This window comes from Patagioenas fasciata, chromosome 1, assembly GCF_037038585.1.
Source record: "Patagioenas fasciata isolate bPatFas1 chromosome 1, bPatFas1.hap1, whole genome shotgun sequence".
NCBI classification, from domain to species: domain Eukaryota; kingdom Metazoa; phylum Chordata; class Aves; order Columbiformes; family Columbidae; genus Patagioenas; species Patagioenas fasciata.
This window is the reverse complement of record NC_092520.1, coordinates 148,247,990-148,270,498: the sequence shown is the minus strand read 5'-3', so window position 1 is coordinate 148,270,498 and position 22,509 is coordinate 148,247,990. Positions and strand designations below refer to the sequence as shown.

General features: G+C 36.1%; 1 protein-coding gene across 5 annotated transcripts in view; it reads left to right on the top strand.

The window, feature by feature from the left end:
* The window catches only part of DNM1L (dynamin 1 like), a 38,607-nt gene extending 16,921 nt beyond the window's left edge, over window positions 1-21,686 (top strand). Inside the window, exons 4-20 of one of the 5 annotated variants that reach the window (XM_065842197.2) lie at window positions 114-160; window positions 1,355-1,426; window positions 1,995-2,081; window positions 2,871-3,033; window positions 4,971-5,091; window positions 5,709-5,840; window positions 6,125-6,331; window positions 6,531-6,651; window positions 7,881-8,036; window positions 8,148-8,237; window positions 9,034-9,126; window positions 10,681-10,737; window positions 11,903-11,980; window positions 14,266-14,433; window positions 15,032-15,141; window positions 17,335-17,494; window positions 18,802-21,686. In XM_065842197.2, coding sequence (XP_065698269.2) covers window positions 114-160; window positions 1,355-1,426; window positions 1,995-2,081; window positions 2,871-3,033; window positions 4,971-5,091; window positions 5,709-5,840; window positions 6,125-6,331; window positions 6,531-6,651; window positions 7,881-8,036; window positions 8,148-8,237; window positions 9,034-9,126; window positions 10,681-10,737; window positions 11,903-11,980; window positions 14,266-14,433; window positions 15,032-15,141; window positions 17,335-17,494; window positions 18,802-18,858 — 1,919 coding nt within the window. In that variant the 3' untranslated portion in view covers window positions 18,859-21,686. The remainder of the gene's footprint in view (window positions 1-113; window positions 161-1,354; window positions 1,427-1,994; window positions 2,082-2,870; window positions 3,034-4,970; window positions 5,092-5,708; window positions 5,841-6,124; window positions 6,332-6,530; window positions 6,652-7,880; window positions 8,037-8,147; window positions 8,238-9,033; window positions 9,127-10,680; window positions 10,738-11,902; window positions 11,981-14,265; window positions 14,434-15,031; window positions 15,142-17,334; window positions 17,495-18,801) is intronic. The other 4 variants (XM_065842205.2, XM_071817167.1, XM_065842214.2 and 1 more) reach the window with 4 other exon arrangements.
* Window positions 21,687-22,509: the final 823 nt, after the last annotated feature.

The window sequence follows — 22,509 nt, the reverse complement described above, 5'->3', positions numbered from 1 at the left end:
TCTCTTGCTGCTTGAAAAAAGAAACCCACATAGCTTTCAACAAACATGCTCTCAGAAAAACATCATTGAAACATCTACTTCCTTTTCCTCATGTATCAATTATTTGTTTTCAGAGATAGATGCTGAAGAGTGGGGTAAATTTCTTCACACGAAAAATAAGGTATGTTTACTCAGATAATGGAGTAGCAGCATCATAAATATGCTATCGTATCTATACTTATTTCTATATCTCTTCTGTTGACTTTCCCTAAAAGGAGATTATTCTACCTCCTGTACTATATGCCAACGTATTGAGGATTTTCTGTGTGTTTTTTTATGAGTACCAAACTTCTGAAAACATTCTTTTAAACTCAAGACAGAAAGTTTATCAATGGCTGACTGTTGTGTGGATCATTGATTCTGCCAAGTTATTTGTCTTGATCTTTTTTGTGTTATTTTGTTGATTTTTCTTTTTTAACATTGGGAAATTAGAATGGGTATTGCAAAAACAAGGAAGTATATAATCACAAGTTGTTTCAGGCCAGTGAAGAACTTACTACTACAGAGATTTAATAGAAAACTATGAAAAGGAAGGAAGAGCCTAATGTACATCACAGGGGAGAAGCAGAAACTGAGATGAACTAGAACTTCATTAAGAGAGTCAAAACTTAATTCCTTGCTTGAAGAAAGTCAGCTTTTTGTTGGTGGATGAATTATTTCATAGAGTCATAGAATGGTTTGGGTTGGAAGGGGCATGAAAGGTCATCTAGTGCCAACAGCCCTGCCATAGGAAGGGACACCTTCCACTACATCTGGTTGCTCAAAGCCCTGTCCAGCCTGGCCTTGAACAGTGTTTGTCACTTCAAGCTGATTTTCTCACCTTCTAGTGAGTGCTAGAAATTGAATGTAATGTAGAGAGGAAGGCAGCAGGAACCTGTGCAAGGGTAGCCCTGTACTAGCTTATTTTGGATTGGAGAATAGTTCAGACAAGAGTGGAAAAATTTTGAAATGAAACTCTGTCCTTGTTCATCCTCTTCGAAATGAGAAGAGGTTCAGGCTACATGTTTATTAACTTCAAAGAATTGCAACTAGATTAGAAATAGAATTAAGTGTTTGAAATTCACTTTAGGTAAACGCTGTTCTACACCTTGTCTCACATCGATGGGATAATAAGTGCTAATAACTGTAATCTCATGGTATTAATCAACAGATTAAATACCAGGATTCCAACTTGTGTAATTTTTAGCACTGATGATTGTTGGCATTGTTGGCTTAAGGGCTAACCTTCTCTTGGAGAAGAAAGCATTGTTTTGCAATTAGGTAAGTGGATGCTCTCTTTGATTTTTAAACATTTTTTTTTTCTTCCGTACTTCAGATCTATACGGATTTTGATGAAATTCGTCAAGAAATAGAAAATGAAACAGAGAGGATTTCAGGAAATAATAAGGTAACTGTTGCACTGTCCATCTTTGTCTTACTATAGATTCTCTTGCTGCTTAAACCTCTCTTAAACACTTTTGGCAGCTAGAAGTGAAAAGCATTGAACTATTCTAATGAACACAGTAGTGCTGCTTGCTATCTTGGGATTTTTTTCACAGTGTTCATGAGATCAATGATTTCAGCTAAAAGAAACTGCAGAGAATTGCCGTTGCTTTACTTCAAAGTTTCTGTAATAATGGTTCAGTAAATAATCTTCAGGTTAAACTTGCTTCCATTTTTTCACATACATGGCTTTATGTGTAAGTATAAAATTGAGTGTTGTATACTTACATTTCTATGTAATCACTGAAGTATAAAAGCTTTTATGGATTATATTGAGGAGGAAAACAGGGCTGCTTCCAAAGCCAAAGGATTTGTTGGCAGATGTGGCTGGCTTTTTGTCCTCACCACATAGTGACAAGGTATATGATAGAAGAAAACTTTTTCTTGTGTGAAAATACAGTTTCTGGCTTTCTAAAGGGTACACTTAAATAATCCAGTACAGTGATTAATTTTTATTATTAATATATTTCTAGGGGATCAGTCCTGAACCTATTCATCTTAAGATTTTTTCATCTAATGTCGTAAATCTGACTCTTGTGGATTTACCTGGAATGACAAAGGTAAGATGCAGAATGTTTTTCTCCTGACTCACTTTGAACAGTGTATTTTGAAACAAGATGTGTATGTTCATTCTTTGGCATTATTCTGTATTTTTAGATAAACAGCTTTCCTCAGGTTAGGTAGTTGGTTATATAAATTTGAGGTGTCACCATCTTCTGGTGTAAGATTTGGGTTTCTGGTGCTCTTTGCTGTTGTAAGAGGTAGATTTGCTTAAGTTCTTCCTCTGTGTATATACGACTGAGGGATTTGAAGCGTGCGGGCTGCAGGTTCTTCTGAGTAGAAAAGATAGCACACAGTTTCAAAGTTGTACCTACAGAGAGATGGGTAGTTGACAAATTTGAAAATGTTTTCCACATTGCTTCTCTGGAAGTTACTCTGCATATTTTGTGTAAGAAGTTATTTAAAAAGAGGATACATTAGAAGAAATGTTCAGGTCCTGTTTGTTCAGGTTTCATACTGAATCATTTTCTGTGGCACAAAGATGACAAGATGACTTATTTCCCTGCCTATGCACATATACACACCCCATTCTGCCAGTTGTGCAGGTGGTTTTTGGATACTAAGTCATCTTGACAGCAGTATCAAATAGTTAATTCTTATTTCTGTAAGAGTGTTTTTTATTTTTGTATCTTTCAAGATCTTCCTTTCCTGTTTGTTTGTGAAGAGGAAAGGAGCGGGCTGGAAAACTTTTGTCTTATACCATGGTGTAGGTTGTGAACTTTCAATAAGTGGTCTCATGCAAGCATGGTTACGCAATTTTGAACAGTTCTTTGTTGTTTTTTCTCTAGGTGCCTGTTGGTGATCAGCCTAAGGACATTGAACTTCAAATAAGAGAGCTAATCCTTCAATTCATCAGCAACCCAAATTCAATTATTTTGGCAGTCACAGCTGCTAATACAGACATGGCCACTTCAGAAGCACTTAAAATTGCACGGGAGGTGGATCCAGATGGTAAGCAGTAAGAAAAACTAGATCCTGTCATTCAGCTTCTTTTTTAAATTAAATCCTAAGATAAAACTAAAGTCGTTTGAGCAAAAAGTAAAAAAAAAAAAAAAGTCATTGAATTTCCTAGAAAAAGCAATTATTATATTTACTTAAGATTTCCTGCTGCAGCCTCTGCAGCTCAGAGAATGCTGTGATGAATTAACATCCAATAGATTTCTGGCTTACAAACAGGTCAAAGAACTATTTTAGTAGTCATAGGAGCCACTTGTGCTTCCTGAGCAGCAAAACAGCATTACAGAATGTTGGTGGTTTTGAGAATTTTAGTAGTTTACAGTGGTCTGTTAGGATGAGTTCATGCTCTATTGTCCAATGTAGTTTATTTTACTAGTGAAAATATGCCATCCTACAACTAGTAATTGACTGATTGGCTGTTAATTTAGTGGCTTTTAGTAAGAGTAAAATTAATATTTACTGTCAGTATCCATTTTAGTGACCTGCATTTATGTGACAGAACTGATTTGAATTATATTTTAAAAGAGGATTATAATTTTATATTTACGTACTGACTTTGAAACTGATCTGAAACTACTGGGTGTCTGCTGCTTGTTTATGGAAAATGCTATTGACTAATAAATGATACTGTGTGATTTGAAAGAATATGGAAGAGTATACTTGGCAAACAGGTATACTGAAATTAGGCTAAAGTTTAGTGTTGGTATGCTGTACCTTCAATTTTTTTTTCCCATAAAGTATAACATTTCTTGATTGTTTTCAAACTCTGGAGTCTACTTTGCCCTGTCTGCCTAAGCCTTTATGGTTCCACAGCCATGTAACCTTGAGGGAGAACCTCTTCCAGCAGTCTTCTCAGTCAAATTGTCCTGGTTCAAGGCAACAGACCCTTTACATTTAATGTACCCCTGTAAAAATGATCAGCTGTAACTTTTGGATCACTTCCCAAAATTCTAAAGCTTAAAGGTCTGGAGAGCTCATGTTGCTGGTTCTGTAGGAATAATTGTATGTAATGAGAACTTGAAATACTGAAGTAGGTAGACTGTCTGACTTGCATCATCTGAAAGTTTCAGGTCCTAAGAACCTACCGATTTCCCTGAGATACTGGTTTATTTTTAGACTCAAAAAGTGTTGTTATATTTTAAAGAAAAGTTATTGCTGTGTGTTTTTCAGACCCAAGAGCCCAGGAGGTATTGTGGTCCCAGACAAATCCTGTGTGTGTTAGCCTGCCTGTTTAGATGTGCAGTATTTACCTTCTTAATGAATTTAAGTTACTTTTTCCTCCACAGTGTCTGATAAGAAGCTTAATTTTAATTCAGAAAACATTGAGTCACATATTCAATACAAATGTGTTTCATTAACAAAGTTAAATCCCCTAAAGCTTCTTCAGTGGATGGATTTCAAGCTGTTCGGTCCATTGGGGCTTTCAGCTGTGTATTTGATCCACTATGCTCAGAGTGAGTCTGTTGCCTCTTTTAGCAGCTTCTCCAGTGGGCAGTGGTATTTCAAATACAGTTCTAAACAGATTACCATTATATCTGGTCCTACATATATGCTAGAAATAGGTTCAGTCCACTCACACTTGCGAATCACCTGCCTTAGTCTTCTCCATAAGTGCTTGGTAAGGCCTCTAACTTTGTGTAGTGTGCAAAAATCTTTATTGTAATCAGTAATGACTATAACTTCAAAGTGCATGGTGCCTGAACCTTTTTCTTTAACCAAATCTTTGTGGGGAGTGCTACCTGCCAAATGCTTTCTTATAATCCTGTAAATAAGGGGCTCCAGATGGACTGATACCACATGGTCTTGTGCTCGTCTTTGCTAGTTTGTAGCATTACGCTTCATGCAACTGTCTGAGGAACTTAGTGAAGGATGAGTTTTAGCTACCCTGATCAAGACAAAACACCCATGTGAGTGAGTTTTCCTTTTGGTAGGTCGGAGAACCCTCGCTGTTATCACAAAGCTGGATCTCATGGATGCTGGCACTGATGCTATGGATGTGCTCATGGGAAGAGTGATTCCAGTCAAACTTGGCATCATTGGAGTAGTGAACAGGTCTGTGAGCGCACTGAAGCTATTTTTAAAACTGTGTTAATATAAAGTAATGCTTTTGTCTTTTTAAACCATGAATATGGTTTTAAGAATAAGGTTACTTGATATTGAAATAAACTTTTGAATAAACAAGCGAGAAGATTGTTGCTCACTTTTCAAAAGCCTGTCTGTTCTTCCACTCAACCAACTGCTAATTTAGAAAGGAGTAAGAATAATTATTTAAAAGAACTGTAATGTCACTTCTTTCCACTGTTGTTTTTTAGCCTGAGGGATGCTGCTGGTCAAGCTGCTCACATTAGTACTGATACAGTACAGATCTTGCATATATTAGTGATAACTGTATATGGCTATAGTACCGTTCGCTTCATTTTTTTGCATTAGCTAGGTCAAATTGCATGTAGTTTTGATAAAAGTGTTGCTTAGTCTGTGTACATCTGCTGCCCACACTGATTTGTTGACTATGTTGTGTGGTACAACAAATAAAACCTTTTATTGTGTAAGCAAGATGAGTTGTGTGTAAAGCAAAAACCAGTTAGATGTCCTGTCTAGAGAAAGAGGAGTGTAAATTGTTTTTACTTTGCATCTTTTTAATAGTGTGTAACTCTGCTTTTTAACTTCAGGAGTCAGTTGGATATTAATAATAAGAAGAGTGTAGCTGATTCCATTCGTGATGAGTATGGTTTTCTTCAAAAGAAGTATCCTTCCTTAGCCAATCGAAACGGAACCAAGTATCTTGCTAGGACACTGAACAGGTATCACGTATTATGTAAAATAAAATGTATGCTTTTAAAGATACTTTAAGATATACATTTGTGTGTTAGAAATGTGTAAACGTTACTTTTACCCTTCCTTTCTCTATTGGCATTGTACAGTGATACATTAAGGAAAACTCTGGTTCCAACTTCAGTTTATGAATTTACTGTAATTTTCCGGAGTAAATGTTTTACTTTGGTGATTACTGTCTGTCTGTTTTGATGGATATGATAAAGCTTAAACTTTTCCTCCCTTCTAATGAGGGACTGTTTTCTGTTTTTAGACTACTGATGCATCATATCAGGGATTGCTTGCCAGAACTGAAAACCAGAATCAATGTTTTAGCTGCTCAGTACCAATCTCTCCTGAACAGCTATGGGGAACCTGTTGAGGATAAAAGTGCCACTTTGTTGCAGCTTATAACCAAATTTGCCACAGAATATTGTAACACGATTGAAGGAACAGCAAAATACATAGAGACTTCTGAGCTGTAAGTACCAAATGGTTTTCTAGAATATTGACTAAGCAGTTAGATCGACCCAGTGGCTCTTGCTGGCTTTCATTGGCAATAGTACTACACTGGAGTGTAACATACTCAAAAATGTTTGAATCCAAGCAACTTTAAGAAATATTTGCAATGAGAGCTTTTTTTCTTGTTTGCTACTTCAGTTGTTATTTTATTCTTTCAGATGCGGTGGAGCCAGAATCTGTTACATTTTTCATGAGACCTTTGGAAGAACTTTAGAATCTGTTGACCCACTGGGTGGCCTTAACACAATTGACATTCTGACTGCCATTAGAAATGCTACTGTGAGTGTTCTCCACTGTTTCTAAGTGTAGTTGCTATATACTGGATTTAAAGATAAAGTGTCAACAATTTTTGCTGCTTGAGTGCCATGGATTAATGATCTCATATGAATGAGTTAATATGAAGAGGCTGAATCCTGCTTTTTGGTATTTTAAGTGGAAAAATAACAATATCCAAATTTGCAACCATTATCCTAAATGGAATGAGTTTAAGGTGAATGCTTACATCTCATTACTGTTATTTATAGGCTGAACTAAAGCTCAGGCCCAGCTTTGGCAACCCTAGGCTGAAGCTATTAGGTATTACAGAAATTGTGATGGAAGATTGCCTCTGCATTTTATTTCACATTAAACACTTAACTTTAGTTACAAAGACTCAGCCTGAGATGTATGGGCTGGGCCACATTCAGATATTTTAATTCTATCTAACTAACTCTTCAGTGGTTCAGTGTTTATATGACAGACTTGATTTCTTGTGAATAAGGGAGCTGGTATTGCTAAGAATTAACAGAGTAAGTTCACTTTTAAATTTTGCGGTATGTAGAATGTTCACTACTTGGAGCTTGACTTTGGATGTCAAACACGTAAGTCTGCTTTTGTACTGTGTTCTCTTGGGTGTGTACAGACAGTCAGGTTTCTGCATAGTCAGTAAGTACTCTACAGGTCATTTAATTTAAAAAAAATATATATTTAAGTTAAAAATGTTTTATGTATAGCTAAGCGTTGGTTTGTACGGTCATAAATGAAATTATCTCAAATACTGTAAATCAATACCACTGCGTTATGATTATACTGAGCAGCAAAACCACATACTTTGCAGTAGGACCTGTACACCCAGGACTGTCAAATGGTGGTAACTTTTCTCTCGAAAGTTAGGAAGGTAATGGCTTTGCTTTATAATAGATTTAAACTTGGAACCAAAAATGTGAAAAAATTGTTCATAGTTGTAAGCATAGAGTGACATTAGTAGGTATAAATCATCAGGATTCTGTAAAGATGCTGGTTAATTGTTATTTATCACGGAGTTTGTCTTACAAGTAATAACTTTGTATTATAGATTTTATATTTAAATATTCTTGTATCTTACTTTACTCTTAAGACCTATTCTGAGTGTTTTTTTGGATGCGAGCACTGTGACCTGATTTATTCTGGGCTTCGTCAGATGCTACTTCTCAAAAACGCTTATTGTTTTAATACACAGTTCAGCAGCTTTTCTCCTCCTTTTGAACTAGGGTCCCCGTCCTGCCTTGTTTGTTCCTGAAGTTTCATTTGAATTGCTGGTAAAAAGGCAAATCAAACGTTTAGAAGAGCCCAGCTTGCGCTGTGTGGAGCTGGTTCATGAAGAAATGCAGAGGATTATCCAGCATTGTAGTAATTACAGTACACAGGTAAAAAAGCATGTTTCAGAATTATAGTTGTAATTATTGGGCTTTTTTTTTTTTTGTCCTTCCCTAAAAGATTCTGGAAGTGTCATCAGTAATTTTTTGTTTTGTTTTTAGGAGTTATTGAGATTTCCTAAATTGCATGATGCCATAGTTGAAGTAGTAACTTGTCTTCTGCGTAGAAGACTTCCTGTCACAAATGAAATGGTAATTTCCCATCTACTATAATTTTGCTGGAAAAAGTGTGTGTTTTCTGGATTCTTTCTTGATGCTTCTGTTTTATCTGTAACGACAGGGACTCAAATTATTAAAGGAATCTTAACTTGTATTTGTTAAGTAGCTAGATACTTAATATCTAGATGGTTTGAAACTTCTGCACTAGTAGATAGATAAAAAACAAAGGAGCAAAGGGATGGGGGGAGCCTTCTTCAGCTTCTGTGTTTCAATTTTACATCTCCTAGTCTTTCTGATATATTTCCCTCCCTTGTAATAGAAACTGTGCATTTACTGTAGAGTTCGGGGTGCAATGATGAAAATTAAATTACAGTCCTTACTCTGTGTTTCGCAGATAAAATCAACACCAAATGTTGGTTTTGCTTGTAATGCCCTTTAGTGAGAACTAAAAATTCAACTTCTGTCTTTGAGTAAATATGTTTTAATGGAAAAGTCTGCTTATTGGGGAGGAAACAAAGTCTTTCAGAGTTTGCATATGTTTGATGTGAAAAGCAGAAATTGTTCTGTATGCTCACTGTCCCCAGTAGTGACTTATCTCTTACTGGTTCAAATGTTGTAACATCTAAAATGGCTTAAGGTCTGCATGTATTGCAATGAATGAATTCCCTTCTTGCCTTCTGGATTTGAACTTCCGTGTCTTTGGGGCAGTAAGAACAGTCTTTTGCTGTGGACAGTGAGCTTGTGCTTTCTAGCATTGTAGGTCATTGCTTGTCGCTAGTATTACATTTGCTCACTGAATTTTTGAACTATGAATGACATTGCATTGCAGGTTCATAATCTAGTGGCTATTGAGTTAGCATATATCAATACCAAACATCCGGACTTTGCTGATGCCTGTGGTTTAATGAATAACAACATAGAGGTAAGAAAATACATTATCTTAAAAAACTCTTTTGACTCCCTTAAGTGGGACCCTAAATGATTGGTAAAAGAACAAATGCTTCAGTTGCTTTCACTGAAGCACACTTCTACATTTTGAAGTATAAAAATGTGATATATTACAAATATGGTGTATTCTCTTGTGATCTGTTGATTTGTTAGATTTATATTGCATATTAAATTCGGGAACAGTGGTTGGTATTTCACTGAAAACAATTCTGTCTGTATTTCTGTCTGGAAAGTAAAATGGGTACCTGATGGAGTATTTTCTATTAGATGAAATTTATAGAAGAAAAACTTAAAATAGTTGTGAAATGCTCTTTCATGTTGAAGTAACTGCATTTTGTCTCTGACAGTATGAATCAATAGCTATAATGTTCCTCGTATTCATTAAAGGATAATACAAGTATTGTTTTCTCTATTTAGGTTCTAATTTCTGTTTCCTTTTGGCATTGTTTGTGAATATCAGTGTTACCATGCTTCCCTAAGACAATTTTCTCCATTAGTCTTCCATAAGCCTTTTCCAATTTCAGTAGTCTTTCTGGGTTTTTTTTAAGCCCAGATTTGATTGATAATACTTGTTGCTGTCATTTTATAGAAGCAGTTGTTCTACAACTGGTCTGCTCAGTTCTTTCTTGCAATCTGATTTTGTTACAGTACTTCATCCATCTAAGAGCTCGTTATTAATCTTGTGTTCACTTGCTTATCCAACACATTCTTTCATAGCAGTGTTCTTTATTGAGATGCTTATGTTATCACTTCTGCTCTTTAGTTCTAAGCATTTACTTTCTTCTGTACAAAATTTTCTATTGACTGGATATGCAATTTAATTTGTCTTGGTAGACTGCTCTTGAATCTAGTTCAGAAACAATGTGTGTGCAAACTGTCATGAGTACAAAAATTAGGACTTTGTGAAGTTGAACATATGAGATTATTGTGTTACAGTGTGTTACTTAAACTAGTTCTTTTCCAACATTTTCCTGAACAGGACATTGAAATTTTTGAAGAAGCAAAGCACGTAAAACATCTTATCCTTATTCAGTGGACAATCAATTCTTAATATCAAGAAAAATCAGACCTTTGTCCTGATAGCTTCAAATTGTTTCGTTATAAAGTGAATTCTGCCTCCTTCTTACTTTTGGGCTAATCGTAGTTAAACCTGCTGGCTGCAGGATCAAATCCTTTTAGATTACGTTGAAGACTTAAAGGTTAATGAGGGCTGTAGGGTATCTGTGCTAAGCTGAACTGTGTATCTTTAATCTTGGTTTTTAAAAGATCTAGCTTTGATTATGGAAAGTGTTGAAAAATGTTTTGCGTAAGTTTTTATATTGAGAATTCACATTTGACCAGGTGATGAGAGCAGTTTTATCCAAATAATTGAGGCTTTCATAGGATCATAATATGACTAAATGACTCTGGATGAGATGAAGTTACTAGTGTTGGCTCTATAATGAAAGTCGTCTGTAAAAGATGAATCTTGCAGATGTGTTTGCACAGAGTAATACATAATTGAGGTCTTGCTGGATTGTTTTTCAAGGAACAAAGGCGTAACAGGCTAGCCCGGGAATTGCCTTCTGCTGTGCCACGAGACAAGGTAAGTAAATGTTGCATTTTATTTATTAATTTTAAGTTCAGTGTATTCTACTTTGATCCAATCTGAGTATTGGAAATTTTGATACGCTGTCCTAGTAACAGTCTTGGGTATTGACATTTTTTGTTCAATTTCATAAGATAGAAGTGGAATGTTATTTTCTTCTTCCAAAGATGCATTTTTTAGCACATTTTAAATCTGGGATTTCTGAAGACTTGCCTATAAATTTACATTAATATTACACTTATTACTTGAATGTCATCTGAGGTAAGACTTAAAATGCCTGCAGGTGTTAAAGATGGAGTCAGAACTTGGATACATAAATATATGGCTGAGACACACTGATTTCAAAAGATAAACAAGTGATTTAAAATATTCAGTGTGCCAGCATAGTGACTTGATGGTTGGTGGTGGTTGTTTTTTTTAAGTCACTCTTAAAGCTGCAGTTTATTACAGTCTTGCTTTCTTTGGGAGAAGATGGTGGGGGTGATGTTTTCAGTTGATCACCATAATGCTGTTATGCATTCTGTCTCTGGAGCTCATGTATTTTTACCAGGTTTTGGGATTAGTTCAATGACAATTAAGTTCACGATTGGAAGAACCAAGTGTCATGGAAAACATTGCCTGGTGGTAGAAATGAATGGTCTGACAATCAGCTGGAATTTTAGACAGTTAGGTACTTAATATTATGAGAAGTATTTAGAATCCAAATACACTGAACATATTTTAAGCTCCTCACAGGTTGTAGCAGGAGTTACTACAGCTGATAGAAATCAGTTCAGTAAGTTTGTTAGCTTAGAAAGTAAGACAAAGTCCCAGAATGGATCTAATATTACTGCCTTTAATCAGTAGAAGCCAGCTGATGGTGAACTGGGAATTTTAGGTAGCTATGTAGAGATTGCTTTCAGTGCTTTTTGATCCTTCTTTTTATTGCCTTCATATTTATATCATCAGTGTAGGAGCTGAAATGAAATTAAAGACCAGATAAGCCCAAAATCTCTTAACTGTCTTGGAGATGCTTTTTTTTTTTTTCTGCTTATATTACTGCTTTGATTCAAAATATCTTCTTTTTGGGATTTTGAAAGATGCTAGTAGGTAAAAGTGTAGATTTTGTGGTCTTCAGTTGAATTTTGTTTTTTTCCCTCCCTGCATTTTTCACCTTCCTTAGTCTACTAAAGCTACAGGTGCTTTGCCACCTGCTTCCCAGGAGGCCGTTACTGCTGCTTCTGCTGAGGCTGATGGCAAGGTCTGTCTTCATCTTTTTTTTTTTTTTCCTGTATAAGCACTGCATGCACATCTCTGTTGTGGTGCACCGCAGATAGTATGGAAAGCAGTTTGTATTTAGTGCTCTGTCGCTGACACGTTACGCCCTATAGAGTGTAGATTACTTAGCATTACTGATTTTGATATCTGCAGTGGCAGGTAAAGTTGTGTCAGTAGGGGGCAAAGTCACTGCTTTCTGTTTCAACTCTTGGTTGCAATATATTGTGGTGCAAGTATGCAGCATAATTTCCCTCAGACTGTAGTCAATAGATTGTTTGGTGCAACAGTATTGTAATCAAAAGTGTTCAGCATGGTTGTTAAACTGCATGTTCTTAATGTGTTGACAGTTAAAGAAGGAGGACAGAAGATAAGCTAAAAATGTGAGTTTCCTGCTTCCCGCAGGGAATCTTTATAGGCTTTGTTCAAACTGAACCTCCTTTTGTTGTTCCACGTAATCATTCAGTCCCCGGTTTACTTATATTTGTGAAATGTGTTCTGCGGTGGTTGTTTTTTACGCATTAGGTGTGCTGTCTCTCATGTTAAAATAACAGCTCATTAATGTAAAGACTTTTTCTTTGCTAATTGCTTTCACTTGGAGTCATAAAAGATGGGCAGTCACAAGTTTGTGTATTAGGAGTACCAAGAGGACTCAGGCTTTCTGCTTCATTGCATATGCACATTCAACTTCTAGTGCAAAGCTGCCATTTCTGTCCTGAACGAAGTAGTTAAAGTCAAAATCTAGTCAGCAGTAGAATTTTAACTGTTATTTTCATCACAGTTTTAGAGGTTCTACATGCTGCAGACATCTAGTAAGAAATCAAGAGCTACTGTTAGGATACTGGTGTGATTTAAGAAGTTGAAGGAAGCTGCCCAATTTGGCTTAATTTGTATTTCCCACAAAGCCTGTCCTTTATGAGGTGACAGATACTTAACACCGTTTCTTGTGAAAGAATGTAGCTTGGTTTCTGAAGCTACTTTGGGGATGGGGTAGGCTCCACAGCAATACTGAATGAGAGCGGCATAGGGAGTTTTTCCATTTTGAATAGCTGTTTTGCAATCAGAAATAATATAATGGAGCTTTCCTCATCAACAGCTCTCTCTTATTAGTAGAGGTTGATTTGGATTATTATCGCGTACTTTTTTACAGCACCTCTGAACAGTTGTGCAATTGTAATAAAATTTCCGATGTGCACAGTTCAGCTGGATTTCCTCCTGGTATGCAACTACTGATATTCTGTTTGCTGTGCTTTGTTTCTCACTCTTTTTTACACTCAAGATCAGCCTGTGGTGGTTCAATTTTAAACACAACAGATAAATAGATTAATTTAGCTTATTTTCCTATATCTGAAGCAAGACATAAGTTGTAGTAGTTCAAACAGCAATAGATTTTAAAGCATAGTAGTAAATAGAGCAGATACTAGGCTTATGGAGAGGTACAAAATAAAAATTGCCACTGTTCCACATCAAAATAAACAGTCTTTTTTTAATACTAATTGAACATGTGGTGGATACCATCTACTAATATTTCTTCTGTCCGATGATTCCTAATGTTGGGTATTATGTCCTTTCCTCAGGAGATGAGTGAGTCGTTCTTTGTCTGGAACTCCCCAGAAACTCTGATCTTCATTTCCAGAGGGTGGAAATTTTTTTTTTTTTTAATTATTATTTTTTTTTTATTTGGTACAAAAAAATGCCATCTGTGTGGTGAAGTTTGGCAGCACAAATACGTTCATAGCTTTGGTACCTGGAAACATAAATGTGCATATTTTTTAGCTGTTATTGTAAGAAACTTCTATTTATATTCAAATAAAATACCAAAGAATTTAAATTCAAGTCTTCCCAGAGGTGTGGTAATCTTCAAAATGTACTTTCAGAGTGATCCTGATAGTATAGGTTGTGTTGCTCCAAGGGTGTATGGTAAAAGTGGTAAAAGCCAAATGATGTAGGAAGCCCATTCCGTATTTCAGAAGTGATTTGTAGACCCTTAAAATGCTGGGAAGATTATCTATGAGGCATTTTCATACCATTATTAGCAAGAATGTGAATTATAAAAGCTTTTGTTTTACTGCTACTTTGTGTTGGCTGTAATCAGCAACTGGAGAACAAAGGTGGGGAATGTGAAGAATAGAATGGTGGGAATATACATATTAAAATCACATTAATCGTGGGTCTTACCTATAGCTCAGCAATAGAAGATTCAATTAGACACTGCTTTGCAGTGTCCAAGTTCTAACTCTCCCATGTTTCTCCATTGTGCTGTTTGTGCAGGCTGCTCCTGGAGCGGGAGATGTGCCTCAGGAGCCTGGAACAGGCAACTGGAGAGGAATGCTGAAACCCTCCAAAGTGGAAGAGGTATCGGCAGAGGAAAAATCCAAGCCAGCTGCAGCCCTACCTGCTAGTCCTCAAAAAGGACATGCTGTAAACCTATTAGATGTGGTGAGTCATGAAGGACAAATACTTCCTCTTTGTAGTTCATATCTTTGTAAATAATTACCACTACAGGGACAGGGAGCTCTTCTCAGTCTCTTCTTCTCCTTCCTTGCTCAGTCCTTCATTTCTGCCCCCCTCCAGTTCCAGCCTATGATTTGAGATAACTGGCTTCCTTTCACAAATTCTTGTGCAAGTAGACTTCTCGTCTAGATCGCTCTTTCTACAGAAACAAATCTCAGCTGATGTCTCAACTCAAATGCCTGCTCTTTTTTGCTGAAGTTGGCATTTTAATATTACAGGAAAAGAATCATTAAAAATAAAAGCCACTTAAGGTAAAAATAGATTAAGATCCTTTAAGTATTGCGGAGAGCTTTGTTCCTTTAGTGAGCTTATGAAAAAAATGAGTAGTGGTGCCTTCCGACTTTTGTTTTGCAGATCTGGATTTTGACATTTTATTTATGAAGAATTAGAAATCTGTGGCAAGACAGGTTACATCTATCAAACTATCAGAGCAATAGTTTATTGTAGACTGCACTGTTTGAGTTTTATTTACCTAGGCAAATGAGCAGAATTAGTAAAATGAGGGTTTTGTCTTTTTACATAGCCTGTACCTGTTGCACGCAAGCTTTCTGCCCGTGAGCAACGAGATTGTGAAGTGATTGAACGACTTATTAAATCTTACTTCCTTATTGTCAGGAAGAACATTCAGGACAGGTAAAGCAAAACTTTATAGAAATGTTTAAGCCATACAAATGTTGTGATATCTCATATATAATATGATATCTCACATATATAATCTTGTTACTTTATCATGTTCTTATGTTTGTAAGCAGAGAGAAAACATGTTTTTTTTTCTTTAGAAGGGACAGCAGCAGTAAAACTTACCCTTTCACAGAATTAAGAAGCCTGAAGAAGCACTTGTTTTCGCTAATGGTTTGAGTTCTGTGTTAAATAAAATTAAAGGTTTAATTAATTATTTAGGAGGCACCTGCTTTTGCAGAGTATAGTACAATTCAGATGGATGATTTGCAGCAAATAACTGGGATGAACTCTAGGTGCTGCGTAGCCCTGATGGAACTCAACGTTGCCATCGTCTTATTTCAGAGGGGGAGATCAAATAGGAACTACTGTGCCTAAGTTTTCTAATACTTAACTATAAGGCTGGAAAGAGCGTGAAAGTGATATTTCTGCAGTATGCAACTATGGAAAATGCCTTTAAAACCTTGCTTTAAAACTGGCATACTTTTTAAAATGAAGAATGATGTAAAGCTTCTGTTTAAGTCTGTGTGGAAAGACCTAACTTTTTATATATATTTATAAATATTAATATATATATGGGAAATACAGTAGTCTGGAAACCACAGTTTAGAACAGATTAGTGAAGTCATATAAGTTTTATTCTATCTAGTGAACTAATATTCTCCTCGGTATAATTTTTAGTATTTCACGGCAAGGAATTGCTTTGTTTACCTTAATTTTACTGCAGCGTTCTTACTAGTAGTGTTACCTTCTGGCATACTCTAAATAAACCATTCACATTTTTTGCAGTAAATATGCATACATAATGAAAAAAATAAAATGCTATCTCAAACATTATAAATTTGATGTGTTTGGACATCTTCGCCTAATTCAGAAATATTTTTAGGAAAGATGGTACTTATGTCCATGCTGTATCATACTTGCAGAAGTAATTCAGCCTCTTACTTGGGTGGTTTGGATGGTATCTGTACCCACACAGCTTTGATCTTGAATTTTGGGCTGCTTTTACTCTTAGCCAGGTGACTAGGATTCCTGAGTATTCTAGCCTGCTTTCTTAAGCTCTTCTTTTGGTAGACCTTGCAATGCAATGCAATTCTCAGCACACTGAGAAAGATCAAAAACTCTTGATCTGCCCATAAAAATTATTTCGATTTAGGGCTGTGGGCACATGAGGAGAGCGATGTTGTCAGTACTTAATGAGTAATGGTGCATTACACATCAACTCCCAGCCCACTCTAGTTGTAAAATACCGCTGCTAAGAATTTCAGCAACAAGCTTGTCTAAACTGAAAGGTTTCATTTCCCAGTTGGGAGCAATCATCAGTGATTTTATTGTTGGTTACTGTCACTCTGATGAAATAACCTGAGGTGCACTCATATGGTTTGGTTTTTTTCCACCCACTTTTTCAGAAGAGTACTGTTACACATATCCTAAGTCCCAAAGAAAACCAGCTTCAGCTACATTCAGTACCTGGAATTTCAAGAAGCTTAGTGGCATGGAAATCAGAGCTAAGACACAGGTTTCTTTCAGGTGTTTTAGCCTGATATAGAGCTGAAAAATATTGCTCTACAGATTCTGTAGTGTCTTTTTGATGGATTGTTCTTGATTCTCACTGATTGCTGTCTACCTTCATTCCAGACAAGTGTATTTTTCACACTTAAACTTTGCAGTTTTAAATTGCCTTCACATTCTGCTCTTTGCTACCAGAGATAATATGGCCCAGTGTTTGAACAGTGATCCTGTTTTCAGTTAATCTACTAAGTTAAGATCGGATATATGAATTCTTTTTTTGCCTCTTTCCTTTCTCATACACACAGTAAGATTGATTCTGAGCTCGAAATACTTAGCTTTTTGCCATGCCTAACACAGTGGAGACTCAGACTGGTCTCTAGTGAACAAAGTAATTTATTCTTCTTTTTTTACACTATATATAATAATGTTCTTTACAATGCAGCTATCCTATTTGGAAGAAATTTCACAGCTCCTAAATTGCACAAGATACTTATGATATTTATGGTAGTGGTAAATTCCTGGTAGTTTGAGCCAAGTTTGTGTATAGCCACTTGCTCTCACTGTGCGTTCTTCAATCTAGAACAGACCTGATTTTGAGTAATTCTTTTTGAGGAAACAATCTTTATGTGCTTGCAGTGTGCCAAAGGCAGTGATGCATTTTCTGGTGAACCATGTGAAAGACACTCTTCAGAGTGAGCTGGTGGGCCAGCTGTATAAATCCTTGTTGTTGGATGACCTTCTGACGGAATCCGAGGACATGGCACAGCGCAGAAAAGAGGCAGCTGACATGCTAAAGGTATTAAAAAGATTGGGAAATCACTGGAGTAATGAATGAGATTGAAGCCATATAACTGTGATATTTTTTGAAGACTTGCTTTTTTGTTTTGTTTTGCTGGTTTTTAAGAGTATGCCAGTGTATTACTTTTCTCTGTTAGAGGAATTTAAAGCAATATGTGACCAGAAAGGATAATGTATATTGACTAGTTGGGAAGAGGTGACTTAAACTATATTTTAGGCATAAAGCAGAAGTTGTAATCTGGTGTTATTTTCAATCATACATTTAGTTTTAGTAATTTGCTTTTGTTTAATTTTGTGTTCAGCAGTTCTCTTTTGAGGGATTAGGTTTACAGTGTTTTAAGTGCCATTCAAGTGATGCTTCAACTAGACCCTACTGGCCAGTGGCTGGTGTATCTAGACTGTACCCTGTAATGTGAACAGCGGGAATGTTGGGGCACACTAATGATGACCCCTGTGTCTGTCTTCTGTAACACAGACATGTTACAGACACTCTTCATTTCTTCATTGTTTAGTTATGTGGTATATCAGAGTCTGCTACACCTGCAGCAGAAAAACGCTGCTTGGGATTGAACTGGGTAGAAAAGAGTCCTGCTGCCAGTTCAGCTCACTGAAGAAGGACCAAGAGGTGCATACACATACACAGTCTGTTAAACTGTGCACTCTATAGGGCCAAACTCCTAGCTCAGATTTCCCCAAACTGGAGTAATGTAATGCTTTAAATAATGTTAGTATTAGTTGGGTATTCTGAGCTTTTAAATTTGCAAAGTTTAGCAGGCTAGACTGCAATGAATGCATCAGAATGCTAAAAGTGATATAAAATAGGTGCAGTTTCCCTTTTATTTTGAGGAAGGTTTAAAGCATTAAAACTGTTTGTGGTGAAAAAAATTGCCCTTCTTGAGAATTTCTTTATAAATACAAAATATTAAGACAATCATAGGTGTTGTTTGGAACACTGAGTATGTAAAAGTCGCTCAAAATTATGACAGTGAGGTCTTTTTGCTTCTAACCGGGAGTTCAGTTTTCAATTAATTAACGTCTCTAGAGAAATGATTTAAAGATACCTATGCTAAGTTTTACTATTACCTTTTGCTTTGTAGTATTTTCTACTTGCGTAATCATTTGCAGATGGAAGGGTTCAGGGTTGTCAATCAGTGTCGTTGCAGGTTGTTAACATTCATTTCATAATTAAAATTATTAGCTTTAACTTCCTTTTTAACATCACACTTACTATAGTGCTGGTGTTATCTCTGGGAAGTCTCTTCAGAAAAACTCAATAACTCTGGTTTTCTGTCTTTCCGTGCACAGGCCCTTCAGCGAGCCAGTCAGATCATTGCAGAGATTCGTGAGACGCATCTTTGGTGAAGACTGTACCAGCCACACTATTTATATGCATCGGAGGTTACCTTGACTTGAAAATTGCTAGGCATGGTATACGGAGTAGAATTTTTATTTATGAACTCTTATCTGTGTACTGCAACTGTGTAAATCTGCTCATGTAAAGACATTTGGTTTGATTTGCAAACAGAAAAAAATATGCTGTATTTTGCAAAATAAGTTGTATTTAATCCACATAATATATGGCTCTAAATGTTTCCTTACCATCTTCTGGTGCAAATTAAAGCAGACCAAGTCTACTGTTTCTGTGACAGTCTCACTTGAACTTGGGGGAAAAAAAAAAAAAAACATTAAAGTTCCAGTGCCTGACTTGCTAAACAGGTTGCCTGTGGTTAAGATGGACAGTGTAGTCTTGTGGCATAGTTTTAAGCTGCTTTACAATAGAAGTTTAAATACTGTGAAGAGAAGAGAGCACCGAGTATTTTCTTTCATGAATATATTGCATGCACTATGACAGATGGAGGTATCCATTTTATAGCACAGTAGAGATGTCTACCGTATTACTATGTATGTGTGTCCCCATTTTTTTCCCCCAAATGTTAAAACTGCAGACAAAACTTTGAACTTCATTGAACGGAGTATCATGTAGGAAGAATTAGCCTGGAGCTTGCGAACAATAACAGCCTACTGAAAAGTTGGGTGCAAAGTTATTAATGTGCACTGGAGCTTGTGTATAAATGTTGGGGATTATAATCAGGTACAAGAACACCTTCCCCTTCCTCCCCCCTGGGACCAAGCCCCTGGACCATCTGACAGTAAATTTGTTCTGGCAGAACGGAAAATAAAAACAGATTTCAAAACTGTTATGGGATAATAAGTGTTTCTTTTAAAAACAGATTAAATTGGCCAGGGAGAAGGGGATCCCCACAACTTCTTGCAAATGTTGGAATGTATGACAGTATGAAAGACAGTCCGTGGGATTGGAATATTTATACAAGAGATTACAGTTACTTTTGAGGAAATTTTACTGTGCTGTAAGTAGCTTTTTATTTTCCTTTTTCTTTCTTTTTTTTTTTTTTTTGAGGACAATCCTAAAACTGTGGAATTTTGGGTTGGAAATTATGTCGATGAGTTACTTCTGATTATAATTCATACAGATAAATATTGATTATACTGGCCTTTAAAAAGTAAACATTTAAATTTTTATGAATTTAAATTTATTTAAACTCCAGCCAGTGCACTTGCATGTACTTTTCAAGCAGATTCACTTTTTTTGTATAAAGTAAAAATGTTTACTATGGTGTTGCTCAAATTTTATATCTCGCACAACTTGCATGAAAAATAGGACACTGCTGTTAACATCCATGGCTTGCTTTTACAATGTTGGGCCAATATAGTGAAGTTTTTATTACGATATTCAGTTCTTTCCCCACTTCATCAGTTAACAGAAATGGAATTCTTTTTGTAAGCTGCTGAGGACTGAAAATTTAAAAACCTCAGTTTACAAGATGGTCTGTTTAAAAAATTATTTTTTTCGTGGTAATCTTCAGTTTGGCACCAATATAAGCACAAGAAGTTAAGTCTGACATGCAACTTTTGAATACTTTTATGCATGATCTGAAATAATTCCTGCAGAACACAAATATATTGTGTGGTTTTAAACAGCCTAGGTTGTCATGATGTATGCATTACATGTGATGAATACAAAGGAAGTAATTTTAACTTCTTGTATTGTATCTGGCGATGGTAGTTCTCAGAATTAACAAATATGTGACTCTCGTGAATTTCAAGTGCAAGCCACTTTTCAAATCAGTTTGGGTGAACAGTGGAAGCTTTTAATAGTTTTGTCAAAGTCATTACATTTCTGGTTAGAATTCACTTGACACCTCTCTCCCCATTGCTTTCGACATCTAAGAAGTCTGTTTTGAACAGGGGAGAGCTGTCCATAAGTGAACTGCTACCTAAGTGTTAACTCCCAAAGTTCAGTCAACAGTCTCTTGTGAAGAAATACTCTGACTTGTAAAGTTCTGAAATGCTGCATAAAGCAAATGAATTCCATTTATTTAAGAAATTCCTGCAAGTGATAACTGGCTCTGTAAAGTCATGTGACATTTCCACAATGTTAATTTGTTTTTTTGAAATGTTATGACTCTTCTTGTTTAAGTTTCACTGAAATTTTCAATTTGGTAATGTTTGAGTGCCAAGAAATGAATTGGATATGTAATCCTTAATGCAAGTCTTTAAAAATCCATGCTGTAACAATCCTGTTATTTAATAAACAAATAATACGCAAAATTATATATTCCAGAAATAAAGTTTTGAACTGACTTGTGGTTCAGGTGGCAGGACTTATATGCTCTTACAAATTAACAGTCCAACTACCTACATTTGTACAGCCTTATGTATGTTTGCACTTGCCCTCACGCAATTCTACATTGTTAGTTCTCATATAGTTGCATATGTAATAGTGTGGACAGGCTGCTAGTGGCTGTGAATGGTTTCTAAGCAATCTGTTGTCTAGAATTGAACTATACTTAAAATGCTACTGTTACTGCCACCTTTAACATAAATTATGGTGAAACTGGGGGAAAAAGCCAGAGGAAGGCAGCAGCTGAAAAATTCCCAATTAGACTGTTTACAAATGTCTTCTAGTTCACCTTATTTAATTTAAACTAGAAGTACTTTTGCCATCAATGCACAAATTTCAGCTAACTTAAAATAACTTGCTATCCAGTGAAACACAATCATGGGGGAAAATAACCACTGTAGCCAAGTTTAGAATAGTACATGTTTGACATTAATACCTGACCTATGTGTGGTACTACTGTAAATAAAACGCAGTATACCTATGTGAACAGAGTTTGTCAAATTACTTGGGTTTTTTAGTAGTCAGTTACAAATTTCAGTTAGTGGAATAGATGGGTAAGGGTTGTGTCTGTGCGCTTCAAACTGTATTCTGAAGTAATTGAGGTAAAACGGGCCTTTACCTTGTGCTTTATGGAGGATTGACTTTGAAAGATGACAGATTGAGTGTTGCAAACTCAGGTCCCTGCCTTACAGAATACAGCAAAGGAAACAACTTGCTAGTCTGTTGTGCCCTTCTTGGTCACTTGAATTGAATTCTCTTTGTTTTTATTCCACAGTTCAATCCTTTAGCTAGAAGAGCGATTGCTAGCTAGTATTTTCCATAGATAGTGAAGATCTCAAATGCATGTGCTTTTTAATGTGTTGCCAGTTAAACTCTATGCTAGGTGACAGCTAGATGATTAATACTTCAAAGATTAAGAAAAAAACACAGTAGACCACCTGCATATGGATTTGTGCCCAGTGACTGTTTCAATTAGTGAAGGTGCTTTCAGGTTCCAACACCTCTCTTTTAGTTGACTTGCTGCACACCTGTTCAACCTTTAGCTCTTCCTTGCTAGCTGCTACAAGGTTACATTTACCTCTTCTAGTTTTTGCTGTCCCTTAGATGCTTTACAAATGTTGTTTGTTTGTTTGTGTTTATAGCTAGCCCAAATAACTTATTTTTGCACTTCCAAATCACACACTTGTAGACATGATTAATACTTGAATACTTTTTGAACAAGCCATGTCTCTGATTACCTGACCATACCTGTATTGAGGTACATGAGAAATAAGATCAAGCTAAGAAAGAATACTCTTTTTTTTTAATTA